General features: G+C 41.6%; 1 protein-coding gene across 6 annotated transcripts in view; it reads left to right on the top strand.

The window, feature by feature from the left end:
- PCNT (pericentrin) overlaps positions 1–20,352 on the top strand; it is a 230,239-nt gene that overhangs the window by 163,419 nt on the left and 46,468 nt on the right. For all 6 annotated transcript variants that reach the window (XM_073306956.1, XM_073306954.1, XM_073306953.1 and 3 more), the window contains 4 exons: positions 7,799–7,969; positions 11,967–13,100; positions 15,396–15,557; positions 18,084–18,644. In XM_073306956.1, the coding sequence (XP_073163057.1) occupies positions 7,799–7,969; positions 11,967–13,100; positions 15,396–15,557; positions 18,084–18,644 (2,028 nt within the window). The remainder of the gene's footprint in view (positions 1–7,798; positions 7,970–11,966; positions 13,101–15,395; positions 15,558–18,083; positions 18,645–20,352) is intronic.

Raw genomic sequence — 20,352 nt, 5'->3', positions numbered from 1 at the left:
CACCTGTTGATCACTTTAGATAAGCTATTACCAGCAGGACAGTGGGGTGGGAGGAGGTATTGTTTCATGATTTCTGTGTGTATATAAAGTCTGCTGCAGTTTCCACGGTAAACATCTGATGAAGTGAGCTGTAGCTCACGAAAGCTCATGCTCAAATAAATTGGTTAGTCTCTAAGGTGCCACAAGTCCTCCTTTTCTTTTTGCGAATACAGACTAACACGGCTGTTCCTCTGAAACCTTTCTAAAGAAGCTGACCAAATGCCTTACTAAGGCTATTTAAAATCAAACAAGTATACAGCCAGTATTCATAACTTCGAATACCACGACACACACATACAAATAGGATGAATATATTCAATAGATTGTAACCTTTACATAGATATGTTACATGGCATATGTAGCATAAAACATATTCCATTTATGTCATATATACATTCATAAGCATATTTCCATAAAGTCTTACGGGGTGCAACATCACATCTCCGTTGCTTATCCTGTCATTAGTTTTGGACTCCAAGAATTACCTGGATGATCTGCTCCCATTGTTCTTCTGGATGCATTGTTAGTGACTGCAAATTCAGAAAGGCACAATGACTGTCCACAGTTCTTGGGGGGTGGAACTGACACTCTGGCTCTGATCCTGCAATGAGCTCCGCATGGGCACAGGTTTTCACTGCAGAATTATGTTCTTTCTTGGTATACCAGTTCTTCTTCGAGTACTGTCCCTGTGGGTCTCCACTTTAGGTGTCAGTGCATCTCGGTGCTGTCGATCGGAGATTTTTGGTAGCAGTGTCTGGTCAGGGCGCTGCTGGTGCCTCATGTAGGATGTGCACACCCGATCCCTTCAGTTTCTTCTCAACCATCCTTGGCTTGAGACGGAGTCCGTTAGTGGTGTCACTACGAACTTTAAAATAGGATTAGAGTTGTTAGCTTAGTTTACCCTTGTTCAGTCACAATTTATTACTTTTTTTAGTGTAGTTAGTTAGCTAAATTTAGTTGGGGGACGGGGGGAACTGCTTGCGTCCCACAGTTTTAAACAGACATCTCAGCTATGCCTGGCTCCCCAGGTTTTAAAAGGTGCACTTCTTGCAAAGATGCAATACCAATCTCTGATGGACACTTCCTTTGTGTCCAGTGCTTAGGTGAATTGCACATACCACAGAAGTGTGCTCAATGCAACAATCTGAAGGCTAGGGCAAGGAGAGAGAGGGATCTTTAACTCAAACTCATTTTAATGGAGAAATCCCTAACTCCTACATCGGACTCCAGACCGACCATGACAAGGGACTCTCCAGGCACAACCTCTGTTGACAGACTAAGTGGCACCTCCTCTGTAAAATCGAGGAAATGGGCCACATCTTCACCGAGCTGAGAACCGATAAAGAAACTGTCTCTAGAGAGATCTCTGCCAATGGTGCCGACCTTATTCAGAGTAAGCACCTTTGATGCACTGGGCACTTCCGGCGCCGTCTGCTCCGGGACCTCTGCTGGCAGGATGAAGGAGTCGAGTGGCAGGCACAAAACAGCTGCCTCCTCCATGGCACCGACTACCTGTGCAAAGGGCTAGGTACCACAACCTCTGCCACATGTGATGGGCCCCCCTCCAGCACCAAGTTCATCGGCACCGAAAGCGGAACCGCCAAAACTGGTGACTGCGGCACCTAGGAAGGCTACGCACAAAAGATCCACATCAACCTCACTTCTACGTAAGGAGGCAGCACAGAAAGATATGGCACTGCATATGTCGGCACCGATCCCACTAATACAGACATCTACATGCAAGCGTCATCTGCATCCTAATCTCCACTACTCGGCACCACTTGCTCCCTGGTACCAATGGCACCAGGCCAACCTGATTCTCCCATTGCTCCACCTTTCTCGAGTGATGAGGATGACGATGCAGAGGAAGCAGTCTTCTCTTCAGGACACTCCTCCCCAACAGGCACTGAATCTCATTATAGACCCAAGGAACAGAGCACCAGGGACCTGCCACTGTGGCTTGCTAACTCCTGGATGTGCCCTCACATGCCATTTCCCATTCAATGGCCACAATGGGATCCATGGGCAGCCTATAGGTCTCAATTCCACGGACCTCCCCCTTCCCACAGGAAGCCCATATGCTCTGCACCAACGTCAGTACCCAAATCCTCTGAGGTAAGAGAGGAAGGGGAGGAAGAGAGGGATGACACTACGGAACATGAGGCGACCCCAGAGCACAACTTCTCTTCTTCTCTTGACAAAGCAGTTATGCCCCCACCTCCTGCTACTACAGATGACTTTAAACAATTTCAGGAGCTATTCCAATGGGTGGCTCAGAATCAGAACATTCCTCTTGAAGAGATACCAGAGACACATACCAACACCTTAAGATCCTACACACTTCCTCTACGTCAAAGATTGCATTGCCCATCAATGACGCCTTGCTGGAACTCGCAGACGTGGTGTGGCAAACTCCTGCCACCATTCCCCCAACCAATAAATGTATGGACAGGAAATACCATGTACCAAACAAAGGAATGGATTTCTTGTTCTCATACCCACAACCCAACTCCTTAGTAGTGGAGGCGGTTAACCAACAGGACAAACAACCTCAATTCAAGTCCACACCCCCGGACAAGGATTGGAAGAGATTGGACCTCCAGGGGTGCAAAGTTTACACTTCAACTCTCCAGTTCCACACAGCAAATGATACAGCATTACTCTCAAACTATGACCATGACAGTTACACCAAATTGACAGATTTCATACAGGAGGTCCCTGAGGAAAAAAGTGAACAGTTTCAGGCCATTGTCAATGAGGGACAACTTATTGCTAGGACAGCACTCCAGGCATCCCTCAACATGGCAGACACAGCGGCATGCACAACAGCAACAGCCATAGTCATGCGCAGAGTATCATGGCTTCATTCATCTGTCATCCCAAAAGAACTGTAATACAAGGCTGAAGAACTTCCCTTTGATAGGGACAAGCTCTTTTCCGCTAAGGCAGATGAGGTCTTCCACTCCATGAAGGACTCTAGAGCTCGGGATATACACGCCCTGCAACAGGAGACATAGATACCAACCATACAATCGAAACAGAGACGAGACGTTGCAGCACCAACAGAGACCGTATGATGGACAGGCACCTACTGAGACAAGAAGTACATTATCTTCTGCAAATAGGGGCAGTGGAACAAGTTCAGCCGCAACACAAAGGGAAGGGATTTTATTCACGTTATTTCCTGAGTCAAAAGAAAAACGGGGGGTGGAGACCCATACTAGATCTCAGAAAACTCAACAAATTTGTCTGCACTCTCAGATTCAAAAGGGTCACCCTGAAGTCGATAATCCCTGTGCTGGAAGAGGGAGACTGGTTTTCAGCCCTCAACCTATAAGATGCATATTTCCGTATTACCATTCATCCTGCTCACAGACCTTTCCTACGATTCACAGTGGGACAAGACCACTTCCAATATAGAGTACTACCATTGGGACTGTTGATAGCTCCATAAGTCTTCACCAAAATGGTAACAGTAGTAGCAGCTCATTTATGCAGACAGGGAATCTTGATATTCCCATACTTGGATGATTGCCTACTTAGAGGCACCACTTTGACAGAGACTGCATGAAGCACCCGGCAAACCATCTCTCTTTCACTCCCTGGGGCTTCAAATCAACTAAAAGAAATCTACCCTTATCCCAGTACAACAATTAGATTTCACAGGAGTGCACCTGGACTCAGTTGCGGCCAAAGCGTCACTACCACTGACCCGATTCATAGCAATTACTTCTATCATATCGGTGGTCTCAGACTGCCCGTGGTCTCAGACTGTTCGTGTCTGCACGAACCTGCCTACAACTCTTGGGACGCAAGGCAGCCACCACTTTCATTGTCAAACACACCAGGCTACACATGCAATGCCTTCAAAGATGGCTGAGCTTGGTATATGTTCCAGGAAAATAGCCTAAACAAAAGAATCACACAAATCCCAAAGGTTTACATTCACTACAATGGTGGACAAACCCAACAAATGTTTGCTATGGCTCCCATTTCAACAGGATGTGCCATCCATACCAAATCACAATAGATGCCTCACTGATGGGATGGGGTTCTCACCTAAACCAACATACCACCCAGGGCAAATGGTCCTCCACAGGAACACATCTACACATAAACCTACTCTAATTACGCACAGTCCGAAATGCATGCCTCCATTTCCTCCTCCTTATACGAGACAAAACAATTAAGGATCCTGACAGACAACATTGAGTGTATGTTCTATATCACCTGCCAGGGTGGAGCACATTCCCTCTCTTTATGCACAGAGGCCTTAAAACAATGGAACTGGTGCATAAAGCACAACATCACTATTATAGCATCTTACCTCCCGGGTCGACTGAATATAATGACAGACACATTAAGCAGACATTTTTTCCAAAAGCACAAACAGGAACTGAACGACGGAATAACACATCATATTTTTCACAAGTGGGGATCCCCACGCATAGACCTGTTTGTGATGCCAGCAAACAAGAAATGCCTAAAGTTCTGCTCATGAGCAGGATGAGAGAAACAATCCACAGGGGACGCTTTCCTCATCAAATGTAACCCTCCTTTCCTATATGTATCCCCACCAGTACCTCTAATCTCAAGAGTAATACACAAAATACGAACTGACAGGGCTAACATAATACTCATAGTACCAACATGGCCCAGACAGACTTGGTTTCCTTACCTGACATGCATGGCGATCTGCATACCATTCACTCTCCCTCGCTTACCGAATCTTTTCTCGCAGGACAACGGTCAAGTCCTTCATCAGGACCCGGCGAAACTTCACCTGTAGGCATGGCTCCAATGCGACGAACTAACCTGCTTGGAATAAGTACAAGTGTTAATAAACAGCAAGAAACATAGCATGCATACTACTTACCTCCTATGGTGCCAGAACGAACAAATATCTGCAAGCCAGGCACCACTCCCACTAATTCTAGAATATCTACTTTCCTGAAGGTTCATCTCATGCACATAACAGCTTTCCATCAATAGGGACCTCAATATTCGCTCATCTGATTACTAAGTGATTTTTAATGGGCATACACAATATGTATCGAACATCCGTGAACCAACACCAGTATGGGATTTACATCTCGTGCTCAAAAGTGTAAACAGAACACCATTTGAGCCTTTAGCCACATGCTCATTACTTCACTTATCTGTGAAAGTGGCATTCCTGGTCACCAATATGTAGGTGCAAAAGGTGAGCAAGATCGGGGCTCTCATGTTCTCCCATCTCCCTTCCCCCCCCATACACAATGTTCTTCAGAGATAAAGTGACACTTTGAACACATCCAAAATTTATGCCCAAAATATCGTCCTCGTTCCAGTTCAACCAGCCGATTCACTTACCTACATTTCATCCTAAACCACATAACACCTAAGAGGTGGTCCTGCACACGCTAGATGTCCACCGTGCCTTGGCCTTTTATCTGGACAGAATAAAACCCTTCCGAAAATCCTCCAGACTCATTGTGTCAATAACAGAATGATCAAAGGGATCTGCTATATCTATGCAAAGATTGTCTAAATGGATATCTAGCTGTATCCATCTGTGCTCTTCACTACACAACACAAAAGCTCCTCCGGGCATCAGAACACACTCAACAAGAGCCTTATCGACTTCCATAGCATTTCTACACAATGTGCCCTTTCTTGACATATTCAGAGCAGCTACCTGGGCATCTGAACACACATTCACAAATCATTATGCTATCACACTCAATTCAAGTTGAGACACAAGACTAGGCCTCGCTGTACTAGCCTCAGCAATGAACGCAACTCCAAAGTGCCTTCCATCCTTGTCAGGGCACTGCTCTGCATTCACCTAAAATGGAGCACCCACAGGGACAGCACTCAAAGAAGAGAAAGTTACTCACCTTGTGCGATAACTGAAGTTCTTCGAGATGTGTGTCCCTGTGGGTACTCCACTTCCCACCCTCCTCCCCTCTACTTCGGAGTATGTGCTAAACGCTCCATGGTAGAGACGGAACGGAAGGGATTGGGGTGTGTGCATGCTACATGAGGCATCAGTGGCGCCGCGAGACTGCTACTGCGCACACGTGCCCCAACCAGACACTGCTACCTAAAATCGCCGATCGACAGCGCCGGGATGCACCAGCACCCACAAAAACACACGTCTCAGAGAACTTCATTTACTGCACAAGCTGAGTAACCTTCTCTTTTAAATACAGAGTTTATATAGTTTGCCACCATTTTTAGAACTCAATTTCTGGTAGTAATTTCAATTACTTTTGACACAAACTATCATCATAGAATTTTAGAAATGTAGGGCTGGAAGGATCCTCAAGAGGCCATCTAGTCCATCTTGTCACCTTGAGGTAGGACCGAGTATACCTAGACCATCTCAGATAGGTGTTTGTTTAACCTGCTCTTAAAAACCTGCAATGATGGGGATTCCACAACCTCCCTTGGTAGCCTATTCTAGTATTTGACTATCTTTGGAGTTGGAACCTTTTCCTAATATTTTACCTTAATCTCCTTTGCTGCAGATTAAGTCCATTACTACTTGTCCTACTCTCAATGGACATGGAGAACAATTGATGATCAATTTGTTTATATCAGCCCGAAATTGAAGACTTATCATGTCCCCTTCAGTCCTCTTTTCATAAGACTAAACATGCCCAATTTTTTCAACCTTTCCTCGCATGTCAGGTTTTCTAAACCTCTGATAATTTTTGTTGCTCTCCTCTGAACTTTATCCACCTCCTTCCTAAAGTGTGGCCCCAAAATTGGACACAGAACTCCAGCTCGGGCCTCACCAGTGCCTCCTGTGTCTTAAATCTGACACTCCTGTTAATATGCCCAAGGACGATGTTTGCTTTTTTCACAATTGCATCATGCTGTTGAGTCATATTCAATTTGTGATCCATGATAGCCCTTAGGTCCTTTTCTTCAGTATTAGTGCCTAGCCAGTAATTCCCTCTTTTGTAGCTGTGCATTTGATTTTTCCTTCCTAAGTGAAGTACTTTGCACTTATCTTTATTGAATTTCATCTTGTTGATTTCAGAACTATTCTCTAATTTGTCAAGGTTATTTGAATTCTAATCTTGTCCTCCCAAGTGCTTGCAACCCACCCCAACACAGTTTGGTGTCATCCTCAGATTTTATAAGTGTGCTCTCTGCTCCATTATCCAAGTCATTAATTAAAATATTTAATAGTTCTGGAGCCGGGGCAGACCTTTACAGGACCACACTAATATACCTTAACAGTTTGACAGCGATCCATTGATAACTATAATGCTGATTTCTTGTGAAACTGCTATAGTATTTATTAAACTGATGAAATTCTGTTCTTTTTTAAAAAAATGCATTTAATGTGAGCTTTCATTTCCCGACCTGTACAGCCATGTTAAATAAATATTCCACATTATAGAATTGATCAGCAGTCAGTTGGGCAATTTTATAGTCCAACACTTTCCCTCAAAACTGGAAAATTCAGCCTGGCAACTTAGTCCTTTGAAGTAAGGACTTAAAAATCCCATGGAAATCATAGTTTAAAAAAAAAAATCTCCTGGGGGGAGAAAGAGGGAGGGGAATTGGTGAAAATCAATTTTTCAGTAGTAAGGGTGTAATCAAAATAGTTTAGCAGAAAGAGGCTGCCTTATAGTGTTAACTGTTTTGAGTTTGTAGGACTTAAAAATCAAATACTGACTAAAATCAGCACAGTTTTGCCTTCATATTATACGGGGGATGGATAGTTCTTTTATGATCCAGATTTGTTTCTTTTTTCAATCAGGAGGACATAGCAAAACTCCACATGATGCAAAGTCAGAAGGTGGGTAATAGTGAATCAGCAGTTTTGCAGTTCCCACAGGCTTTGCTTGAGGAAAAGAATCAAGAAATTGATCATTTGAATGAGCAGATTGAGAGACTCCAGCGTGAACTGGATGGTGCCACAGATAATAAGGTGAGAAACAGTGGTGTTACGGAGTGAGAGTATGTGGTATTACAGGTGGAATAGATCCGATGTTTTGCCTCAAAAAAATAATTAGTATGTTAGTATTGTTACTGTCTTCAGGAGAAACAGTTTCCCATATTGAGTTACTTCCTTAGGGAGCGTCTAGTGCTACAGACGGAGGGTTAAAATAAGCGAAGAGCCTATAAACTGTTACACAGTGCTGTGCACAGGAGTGGGAGCGCTCCTTTCTTGTCCCTACCAGGCATTAGCCTGGAATCTGAAACATGAGATTTGATAACTTTTATTACCGTAATTTGTGTAACTTCAGATGTTAGTAATCACACAATTATCAAACTTATGAAAAATACGAAGGCACAATATTCAGTTTCATGAGCTCCAGTACTCATCAGTCCCACTGTGTGATTATAAATGGAGTAAACAAACATTTCCTTTTGTTGATTTCTAACTTACTGCCTTTTTAATTTTTTGTTCTCTTGTTATGTAGTGTCAAGTGGGGTAAAAAAAAACAGATGTGCCTTCAATTTCCAGGGCAGGAATTCCTGATTGTCTCAATCAATTCCGTACATCCCACTGTAATTCTAACCACCTGTGTTATGCGGTCCTTCTCTGGTCATTTCCTGTCTTTGGTGAAGGTTTTTCATGCCATATGTAGTAACACAACTACAAAATAGGCAAGACCACATTTAGGAAGGGTCATTTTTAAGGATCCCTTTTGAGACTCGGTGGAAGTGGGAATTTGCTATTGTGGATATTTTGTTTTGTTATTTGATTGACAGGCTGCTTTTGAGGGGGACCTACTGCTGCTTTTATTTATCATCATGGGTTGTATTTAATGGGTGTCAGTGCTGTAGCTCACGAAAGCTTATGCTTAAATACATTTGTTAGTCTCTAAGGTGCCACAAGTCCTCCTTTTCTTTTAGTCTGGGATTGGTGTCTCTTAAAATATTAAATCAAAATTAATAAAGTAAAGAAATAATATTTACTCTGCCATACAACCTAACCATTTTCCGTGTAGTCCAAAATTTGCCCCCTTTCAGCCTAATCTGCCCTCTGTAAGGGAAGATGGTGGCATTGCCTAACACAGTGGGGTCCTGATCTCCAGCCAGCGTCTCTAAGTACTACGATAATAGAAATGATAAATAATAGTTTATAGAATAATAATTTCTTGAAGGATAACAAACTTAATCGTGCAGTACTAATTACAGTATAGTTCTAGTTATCTAAATTCCCTTTATCCAAAAATCCTAGGTATCCAAATCCAGTGTCCACCCTCCCCCCGATGTCTCCCTATGTTAATCACATGCTAATAACGTCTCAATTCTTAGCACCTGTTAGTGCTATGTATTCATATGATGGGTTCTGAGCAGATAGTGAGACCTAATCCTGCTTCAGCTACAACAGCAGCTTTGAAGGGCAATGTTGTGGTTGCGGGGAAGCTGCGTTAGAATAATAGAATCATAGAATATCAGGGTTGGAAGAGACTTCAGGAGGTCATCTAGTCCAATCCCTTGTTCAGAGCAGGACCAACACCAAATAAATCATCTCAGCCAAGGCTTTGTCAAGCCGGGCCTTAAAAACTTCTAAGGATGGAGATGCCACCACCTCCCTAGGTAACCCATTCCAGTGCTTCACCACCCTCCGAGTGAAATAGTGTTTCCTAATATCCAACCTAGACCTCCCCCTGCTGCAACTTGAGACCATTGCTCCTTGTTCTGTCACCTGCCACCACTGAGAATAGCTGAGCTCCATCCTCTTTGGATCCCCCCTTCAGGTAGTTGAAGGCTGCTATCAAATCCCCCCTCACTCTTCTCTTCTGCAGACTAAATAACCCCAGTTTCCTCAGCCTCTCCTCGTAAGTCACATGCCCCAGCCCTCTAATCATTTTCATTGCCCTCTGCTGGACTCTCCAATTTGTCCACATCCCTTCTGTAGTGGGGGGCCCAAAGCTGGACGAAATACTCCAGGGGTGTCCTCACCAGTGCGGAATAGAGGGGAATAATCACTTCCCTTAATCTGCTGGCAATGCTCCTACTAATACAGCCCAATATGCGGCTGGCCTTCTTGACAACAAGGGCACTCTGGTGACTCATATCCAGCTTTTCATCCACTGCAATCCGCAGGTCCTTTTCTGCAGAACTGCTGCTTAGCCAGTCGGTCCCCAGCCTGTAGCGGTGCATGGGATTCTTCCTTCCTAAGTGCAGGACTCTGCACTTGACCTTGTGAAACCTCATCAGATTTCTTTTGGCCCAATCCTCCAATTTGTCTAGATCACTCTGGACCCTATCCCTCCCCTCCAGCTTATCTACCTCTCCCCCCAGCTTAGTGTCACCTGTGAACTTGCTGAGGGTGCGATTAATCCCATCATCCAGATCATTGATAAACTGTTGTGAAACTGCATCTCAAAATAGCACTTCTGTTTAGCCAATCACTCAGTTATACAAAACTTTTGGATGTCCCCCAGGCCATTTGGATAAATGAGAGCATACCCAATGAAGCTCATTCACTCATCGTGCTAACTATGTTCCCAATATTATTATAGGACCAAAGTTGTGAGTGATTTTCTCTTTTGGAGGCTCAAAATGTGGGGCGCGCACACAAAAAAATCATTTTGTCAGGACATTGCTTTTTAAAATGTGTCCTAGTGTACCACTTTTTTGAGATAATATTGGGGTATTTAAAGATGAACTGAACTGTAATCACTTCAGCTAATGAATTACGAATAGTTAGCTGCCATTTTATCAGGTTGCTGACATAGATCCATGTATTTCTTCCTTTTATTTCAAAGGAAAATATTTGAAAATCTCTGCAGCTCAGGATGTTGCATAGCTCCAACCCATCCTCTTCTCACAGAGGTGTGGACTGGCAGAATTGTAGCACGGCTAGGTGAACATGGCCACCAAAACGTGTAATGGGACTAGACCCATAGGAAAACTTAGACCCCCGGATGTCAACCTTAACAAAGGGATCACTCCCCTTCTTCCTCCACCACAGGTCCCTATGCTAATGTTAATACAGCTTGCCACATCTTCTCCATAATCTGTAAAAACCTGCAATAGGGAATAATTGTTGCACAGAAGGTTGCATTATGACATGTGCTGCTCTGAGAGAATTGTTCATTAAATAGTTGTTCTCTTCCCCCTTAATGCCCCCCTGACAAAAGTATCCTGGTAGTACAGAGTTCAGCTGTCAATTTTAAACTGTAGTAGAGTTTGGGGTGGCTACATGGATGTGTTTAGGGAGTAGCTTCCCCTCCCAAATGTGGGTTTCTCAGCGTTGCTATTATCTGTATACTCTCTTATGGCACATGCTGCTCAGGGGAGAAGCTGCTTAATTCTTAGTCTTAGAATTAAGCATTTGTTGAAAATACATGTATTTTCATTAAATTTTTAAAAATCAAATGTAACAAAAACCCCTTTCAAAACACTAGTGAGTAGTATGTAATTATATCGTATACATTATGTGGGTATGCTAATACTTAAAATAAATATTTTGCTATTCAAAGTCCATCTTTTTCAGCTGCGAGAAGGGGAAGGAAAATCGAACTTCTCACACTAATTAAGCTATTGTGAAAGATTTCATTTTGCGGGGACAGGACGGTGGTGTCCTTGCAAGTCAGGTTGAGGGACAGCATTCTTTGGGGAAACCGAGAGGTCCCATCCTTTCCAGCTGTGAGAGGGAGGGAAGTGGATGTACTGGCCTTCTCACCAGGGAACTATCTCTGGACTGTTCTTGGGAGTGGGGGCTTTTTTCATGTCTGTTAAGGAGCTTAGTGTTTTAGCTACAAGATGCCTGGTAAGGTTTTCAAACCTAGCCCTTATTAAATCTGTTTTATTGACTGGCTGCTTTGAAGATGAGGTCGTTCTAGTAACTGAAATTGCACATATGTTGTTTTGGTAAATGAACTTTTAAGTAGTGGGAATTCTGATACTTCAACAGAAATAACTCTGTGTACCAATTGGCATTTCAGTCTTGTTTTTTCTCTCAGGTCATGGAAAACGGAAAATCTGAAATTGATGAACTCAGGTTACTCGTTGAGCACCTTCGTGGTGACCAGGAAAGACTGCATAGGGATAAAGCAGAAGAGGTAGAGCAGCTTCATGGAGTAATTGAGAAGCTTCAAAAGGAGCTGGTACAACTTGGACCCGTGTGTCATGAAGTTAGTGACAGCCAAGATAACCTTAACCTGCTTCGGTTGGAGGAGCAGGTAGAGAACCTTCAGAATGAATTGAAGAAAGGATCACTAGATTTTCAGGAGCATTCAGATAAAAATAAGAAAACTGTGTTGCTACATTCCAACCTGAAGGAGCTTCAGGAAGAATTAGAACTTGTCTCAACTGCTCGAGAATCCCTGCAGCAGCTGCTTGAAGAGAAGGAATCTCAGTTTAAAATGGAGGTGGAAATTTTAGAACAAAATCTTCAAAATGTACAGGAGTCTTCAAGGCAGCACTTGGCAGAGTTAACGTCCCTAAGAATACAGTATGATGCATTTCAGGAGGAGTATAGCCTTCTAAGAACACACCTCTCTCAGAGAGATGGTGAAATGGGGATCATGTCCACGCGCATTCAAGAGCTTGAAGATACACTGAGAGCGAGAGAAGCAACTCTTTTAGAGAGCGACTTGCAGATTAAGACAGTAGCAGAGCAGAGAGTAGTGGAGGCAGCTGAATTACAGCACCTAGCAGAAAAGATTGTGAGGCTTGAAGGTGAACTGTTACAGAAGGATCTGCATCAGAAAACTGAGGCTGAAGAAGTTCATACCCTTCAATCAGAAGTCTCCAGGCTTGATTTCAAGGTTCAAACACTGAATCAGAAAGAAGTAGTTTACCAGAGAGAAATAGATGAACTTCAAGCAAATGCTACAAAATTGAAAGATCAGATCCAGGAATTTTTGAAAGAACTCCAAGCCCTGTGTTCTGAAAGAGATGACCTTTATTCACAGCTGGAATCCTACAAGGAAAAGGAACAAAGTAATGATCAAGAAGCTAAACTTCATAAACTGGTCTTAAAACAAGAAGGAGAGGTTCAAGTTCATACAAATGGAATGGAGAAATTGGGAGAAGAGAGAGGACCAAATGCTGATCAGTCATTTGCAGCTTCAGTTTCCCAAAGTGATAAATTGGTATGCATTATTTTTGTAACAACTTTTTTTAAATGTTGAAGAGTCAAGTCAGCTCTGATGTTGTACATTTTGTATTTATCTCTCTGGGTAAGTCTAAGAGATTTATTGTCTGATCTTATTAACTTGTAAAATTAGAAACTTTATTCTGACACTGGGCACTAACTAGTATGAAATTCACTGGTGTGGTGATGCTAGTGCGACCGTTGGCTGTCACTGCCTAAAATGTGTAGATTGAACTATTTGGTGCTTTCACGAAGGATAAAATTTACAATGGTGATAGATTTCCTCCACCATTCAGGCTTTTGATAAAGCGTGAAGGTAAATGTTATGAGCACCAATAGTGTCAACCTAGATAAGCTAAGGAAATCAGCATTGATAAATGAATGCTTGTTTTCTGGTAGTCTTTGAGAACTACTTAGAAACATATTTTTGGTAGCTCACCTCTAAAATTTGACACAGTTGAAAGATTCTGAGGACACATCACCAAGGTTCCCTTTTCCTCCCTCTGTGTAGAATCAGTTAATCAGAAAAGATCATTTGATCTCCGTTAATTTCATTAGCTGCCCTAACCTGGAGAGCATTTCTCTGGAGCATATTCTGCTTTGCTCTGCAGGTGCCAATTATGCACACATTTGCTGCCTGGTTAAGGCTTCTCTAAGGTGGTGGAATAGAGCAAAGAGTGCTTTGTGGTATCAAGAGTATGCATAGCAAACCTGCTCTGGTTAAGCACTCTCGGAGGGAGAGAGATTGGGTGTATGAATGCACACATGGGGAGGAAACCTTTCTGTGATTTAGGATGCCCACTTCAAAAGAACTATACTTGTATAAAAGTCCAGAGTTGCTCATTCACACCATATTACTTGTCCCTAGCCAGGACGGCAGGAAAGTGGCTTTTTTAGACCAGATACCAATTATTCTACATGGATTAGGCAAAACGCTTCTCTGGCATTATTACAGTCTCTGCAATGTCCAATTCAGGGCAAAACAGCTGAGACTTAAGCAAAATAAATGACCATTAATTACAGTATTACTGATATAAAACATGCATGCACACCTGTCATGATGTCATAGAACATTATAGTTACATCATATTACTTTCACATGCTGCTTCACAGTGCAAACATCACAACTGTGTGTAGCTCATTAGTTGAGAAATTACTCTGTTAACATTTGGAGTGATTTCACTAGTTAGGCTTTTGTAGCTTATCACTGAGGTAGCAATAGTGAATTTAGTTAGACTTCACTGATGTTGCGTTCGTGTTTTCTTCAGGTACACATTGGACAAGACAAATACTAATACTGCCTAAAATCACTTACATATATGTTGTTCATCTGTAGATGTGTGCTTCTGTACAATGGGTCTGCACCTTCTTAAGTGGTTATAGAAAGTATTAATCCTTAAGCAAAGCAAATGTTTTTATAATTATTTGTATTACAGTAGATAGAGGCCCTAATGGAGATCAGTACCCCATTGTGCTAGGCACTGTACAGGCACATGTATGATTGTTGCAAAGGACTTACTGTGCAAATAGATGAGAGAGACAGAGGGTGGGAGAGAAAACAGAGGCACAGTGAGGTGAAGTGACCTTACAGAGGGGTCACACAGCAGATTAGTGACAGACCCAGGATGAAAACCCATGTGCCTGAGCTCAGTCTGTTGCCCTAATCCCTAGACTACACGGCCTGTCCAAATGTTGCATTTACTCAGCTTCTTAAAACATTAAAGAGGGTGATTGTTATATACAGCCATGCTTAGAACATATGCTTTATACTTCTCCTCAGACCTTTCTTGTAATGAGTCATATAATAAATAGCAAATATGTATTCTGTTGGCACCAACATTAAGGAAGGCAGTGTTGATACTGCTGTCCTGTAATAGGAATAGAATTATTTGATCTCAAATTGTCATTGGTTAATGTTACTAGAAGCTCAAATTGCTGATGGTACAGTGCTAATACTAAATACACACCTGCATTTATAAGTAGAACCACACAGGTTGTGCTGAAGATTGTGTGGTGAAATCCTCCCCTAGTGTGTGAAGTGCATCTGTCCTCATTCTCTGCCTTCTGTAAAATAAACACATACAATAATAACTTGAAACACGTTTTTATTTAAACCCCATAAGTTATCAGCACTTCTATAGAAACGTTGCTTACGGGAGCTCATACTTTTAAAATGACAATTATTGTAGTTGATGCTTGGATAGGAATTCCAAAACTGACAGAATGAAGTCCACCAACGTGGAAATGGCTCACTTTCTAAAAGAGCAACCTACAATTGTTTTTTCTTTTACAGATTCTAGTACAGTTAGAGGCAACAAACACTTCAGAAAACCACAAAGATCTAATCACAAAGATGACATTGCATCAGGAAGAACTTAAGTCTGAATTAGCCTGTGTGAAAAAGGAATTAGAATTAAGTGAAGAACAGACTGGTAAAATACTGGAGAACATAAAGGTATGTTGGAATAGTAATGGTAGTGATGGGGTGAAAGGGACTGAGAGCTAATTTGGCACATTTTTCATCATTGCCAATTTTCTCCAATTGTTAATATTAAAGTGGTTTCAAAGAGAAGCTTTGAGTCCTGGTCATTAAAGCAAAGGCTTCAGATAGAAATAAGATCCAAATGTCAATGTTGGAAATGAGATCTATAGAATCTCAGACCATAAAGACTGAAGTACTGTTCATATGTCTACAAGTTGTCTGTATTCTTCATGTTAATGCTTTTTGTATATTGTATATATCCTTTAGTACTTACTTATTCATAATTGTAGTATTTTTAGAAGCTACTATTATAAATATAGAAGGCTAGAAAGATGATGGGTCAGATTCAGTATGACACTAGAAGGTTCAGTTCTACTGGCTCAGGAAGCTGTTGAGAAATCATCCAGTAGGTTACGAGCCAGAATACTTAACTTCCTTGCCATTGCTTGAAGTACATGTACTGTGTGTTCATGTGGCTGGTAAGAGGTGTGTAAGGGTCTGGGGATGGCTGACATGCTGTATGCTGCTGTGCACGTGTTCTCTGTGGACTACTGCAGAACTAAAATTTGGGGGCAAGGTTGGTGGGTCCACCACTACGTGGATTCATCAGTTTCTGCCACAGTGTGGATGGAAGTGGCATAGATACTACTGTAGCCAAGAGGCTAGATTGGCGGTTAGAGAAGCTTGTGGGGGTAGCACTGCTTCCAAACCTCAGAGCAACTGCACTGTGCACAGACTGGCTGTGCACTTGGCTGAGGATTTGAGCCTCAGGGCAGTTTCATGACAGGAGCATCGAATCATAGAAACTAGGACTAGAAGGGACATCAAAAAGTCATCAAGTGCAGCCTGGTGTGGTGAGGCAGGACCAAGTACACTTAGACAATCCATGGTAGGTTTTTGTCCAACCTATTCTTAAAAACCTCCAGTGTTGACTATTCCAAAACCTCCCTTGGAAGCCTGTTCTAGAATGTAATTACTCTTATAGTTAAAAAGTTTTCCCTAATATCTAACCTAAATCTCCCTTGCTGCAGATTAAGCTGATTACTTCTTGTTCTACCTTCTGTGGACATGGGGAACAATTAATCACTGTCCGAATGTCATGTAAGATTGTGTCAAAAGCCTTACTAAAATCAAGATCTATCATGTTTACTGCTTCTTTCCATCCACTAGGCCAGGAACCATGTCAAAGAAGGAAATTTGATTTGGCATGATTTGTTCTTGACAGATCCATGCCGGCTATTCCTTATGACCCTGTTACCCTCTGGTGGCTTACAAATTGATTGTTTTATAATTTGTTCCAGTATCGTTCCAGGTATCAAAGTTAGGCTGACAGGTCTGTAATTTCTGGAGTCCTCTTTGTTTCCCTTTTTAAAGATAGGTCTGATGTTTGCCTTTGTCCGGTCCTCTGGGATCTCACCTGTCCATCATGAATTTTTCAGGATAATTCTAATGGTGCCAAGAGTGCTTCAGCTAGTTCCTTAAGTACCCTACGATGAATTTCTTCAGGCTTGAATACATCTTATCATATTTAAATATTCCTTAACCTGTCCTTTCCCTATTTTGGCTTGTATTCCATCTCCATTGTTGTTAATACTATTTGTGTTGAGTATCTGATCACCATTAATCTTTTTATTGAGGGCTGAAGCAAAATAGTAATTAAACACCTCAGCTTTTTTGATGTCATCAGTTATTAGCTTTCCTTCCCCGCTAAGTGGAGGACCTTCACTTTCCTTTGTCATTCTCTTGCTTGTAATGTATTTAAAGAACCGCTTCACATTGCTTTTTATGTCCCTTGCTAGGGTGTAACTTATTTTGTGCCTTATCTTTTCTGGTTTTGTCCCTACAAGCTTGTTCTATTCTTTTGTACACCTTCTTAGCAACTTGTGTTCAGAAAAAGAACACTGCATTCGTTAACCTTCCTAATGTCAAATGAATATAATCTTCACAACTACAAGGGATAAATTTAATTTTTTAAATGAATAGTTCAGTTCTGTAGAAGTGGATGGGAAAATCCCTCTTTTCCAGCAAAAGCCCTGCTTCAGTGGAGATGTCCCATATACCAATGGTAATGTGTTTTGATGTCTCTGTTTAAAAAAAAAACGAAAAACAACTTGGCCAGCTACATTTAACTATACCAGTGAAACCCAAAAGGGAAGTAATTTAAAAAATTTACATTAATAGTTTACTTTACACATTGCTGTTGTGTAGTGTACTAATATAATCTGTATTAAATGTTTTTGTTTTACTACAGTAGCTATTCTGAAGAGTTAGATGCATTCATTTATCTTGGCTTGGAGGTAAAAGAAAGGCCAAACTGTCATGAGGAAGTATGTTGAATTATTTCTGAGTTCTTATAATCATAGCAAGGATTAATAACAAATTGGATATTTTGTTTTAAAAGAATCTTCTCAGAAGCTGAATATTATTTGCACTTGTGGGAACTTTTATTTGAATTCAGGAAACAGAAAATTGATGGGTATGTGTGTTGTTTCACTCTAGGAGAAAGATGAAGCTATAGCTGACTTGAAGACTCACAGCAGAAATCTAAAAACTCAGATTAAGCAACTGCAAGAGACGCTTCTGACTCAGGAAGCAGAGATGACAGACAAGGCCAGAGAGCTGCAAGATCTGAAAAAGCACTGTCAGCAAATCTTGGAATTTCATCAAAATCCAGACTCAATGAAATGCAAGTTGAACAACCTTTCACAAAACACAGAGCATGCTAAAGAGACACCCAAGGACTTTAAATGTTTAGTCATGGATATGACTTCATGGGACTCACCTGAGATTGTGAGAAAGCAGGAGACAAGCATAGAACTTCAACCAAGTCTTCACTTAACACCCTTCTCAGAAGTTGATAGTGTACACAGCACAGACTTTGAAATGAAGCACAACAAATCCTCTGTCGTACAAGGAGACACCCCTGGACTGTTGGGATATCAAAGTCTGTATGCTAATACCAATGAGGAAGCAGTGGCCAGACTAGATTTAAAGTCTCCAGCTTTCTCTGAAAGTACCTACTCTATTGCTGAGTACCAAAATATGGAAAAAAGGATTCTGGTAATTATCAGGGTTTTTTAAAAATATTAAATGTGAGATCCTTCCTTCCCATCCCTCCACCAATAAGTTTTTATTGCTGGGTCATGTGCTCTGTGTGTTCCCATGGAAACTAATATTCGTAAGTATACATCAAGAAAAATAGATACTGTGTCATAGCAGGTATCTTTTATGTGTTCATCTCCTGGTTGGAGACAGTGAAGCATGCTTTAGGCTGTATTGAAACATCATTTTATCACGGCTCTCTGTAAGTGACATTCGTTTTCTGAAAACTAGATTGAACTGTAAGCCCCTCAAGGTAGAGGCTTTCTTTCGACGTCACTGTAGATTGGTGCTGCAATATAAATAATGGCAATGGAGTGTGGGTTTTATTTTGGAACTTTTGGAGCATTCATGGTATCCTGGCAGCTTCAGAAAGTTCAGGGAGAAGGGACTCGGTGTGTTAGGCATGGCAATTCAAAATTGAAGGCCACGGTAAAGTAATGTGACTGTTGGGATGAAATTCCGCTTGTAATTAATGGCACTCAGTGAAGTGTTTACATGTTGTCATGGGAGTCTTCAACTTACTGCAACAATTGTCTGCACGTGAATATTTTTCCTCAGTTTTTAAAAGATCGGTTTTGTTTAAGGTGTCTCTTCCCAAATTATCATGGTAATTGATTTTTTTAAAGGCAGTGTTATTTATATTACAGTGGTGCCAGTAGTGTTCTAGGCTCTGTGCAATTGCATTAAAAGTTAAAGACTCTGCTCTAAATAGCTTATATATTACCTTCTATATGTATTCATGCTTTCCTCTTGGAGGAGTGGTTACAATTATGTGTCTACTGAGTTGTAATGTACAGAGTCTATTGGAAACTGTAGTGTGATACTGATAAACATATACCTCCCTCCCACCACTCGGTGCAGTGAAATCTCACCACAGACCCAGCCCTCAGCATTAGACAACCTACCACAGCCTCAGCTGTGAATACTGCAGGAAGTTGCTTTTGGTAGAGTTTATAATTCATTATTGATAGTATTACAATAATGCCTAAAGGCTTCAGTATTGATTATGGTTGGCATGCTCTACATGCACTAGTAAGAGAGAGTCCCTGTCCTGAAGTGCTTACAATCTAAATAGACAAGGCAGGTCAGGCAAAGGGTGGCTGAAAAGAAATATTATCCCCATTTTGCAGATGGGGAGCTGAGATACAGAAAGCCTGATGCGATGTCTATTCAAATCAGTGGAAAGACTCCCAGGTCACCCAGGATGCCAGTGGCAACACTGGGGTTTGAACTGAGACCTCTTGAATCCCAGTCCAGTACCATACCCCTAAGACCATTCTTCCTTGAAAATGTTCATCAACAATCTCTTAATAAGCATTTGAATGCTTTTTGAGTTTTTAATGAAGATTTAATACTTAACTGAATGTATAGTAATTGAATGGTAATTACACAGCAGAACGTACTTTTTGCCAGCAGAAAAATAACTGTTTTTCTTTAAATGAAAGTTTAAAGTTTGGTTAATCCTGCAACAGTTCCAAAGACTTTAAATGTGAAATTTCGGTTAAACATTTTACAGTTTCACTCATGAGACTGTCCTAGGAGTAGAGTAGCCCCTGCCATTATCTGGCCCCTGGCAGGAAGAATGTAGAACTTGCCTTGCTCTAATTATGCTCGCACAGTGAGCAGGATTTCACAAGAGACTGATCACATCTCCGCTAATGCCCCT

The sequence above is a fragment of the Lepidochelys kempii genome, chromosome 11 (genome assembly GCF_965140265.1).
Source record: "Lepidochelys kempii isolate rLepKem1 chromosome 11, rLepKem1.hap2, whole genome shotgun sequence".
In the NCBI taxonomy this organism is placed as follows: Eukaryota; Metazoa; Chordata; order Testudines; family Cheloniidae; genus Lepidochelys; species Lepidochelys kempii.
This window is presented reverse-complemented; position numbering and strand designations above follow the sequence as displayed.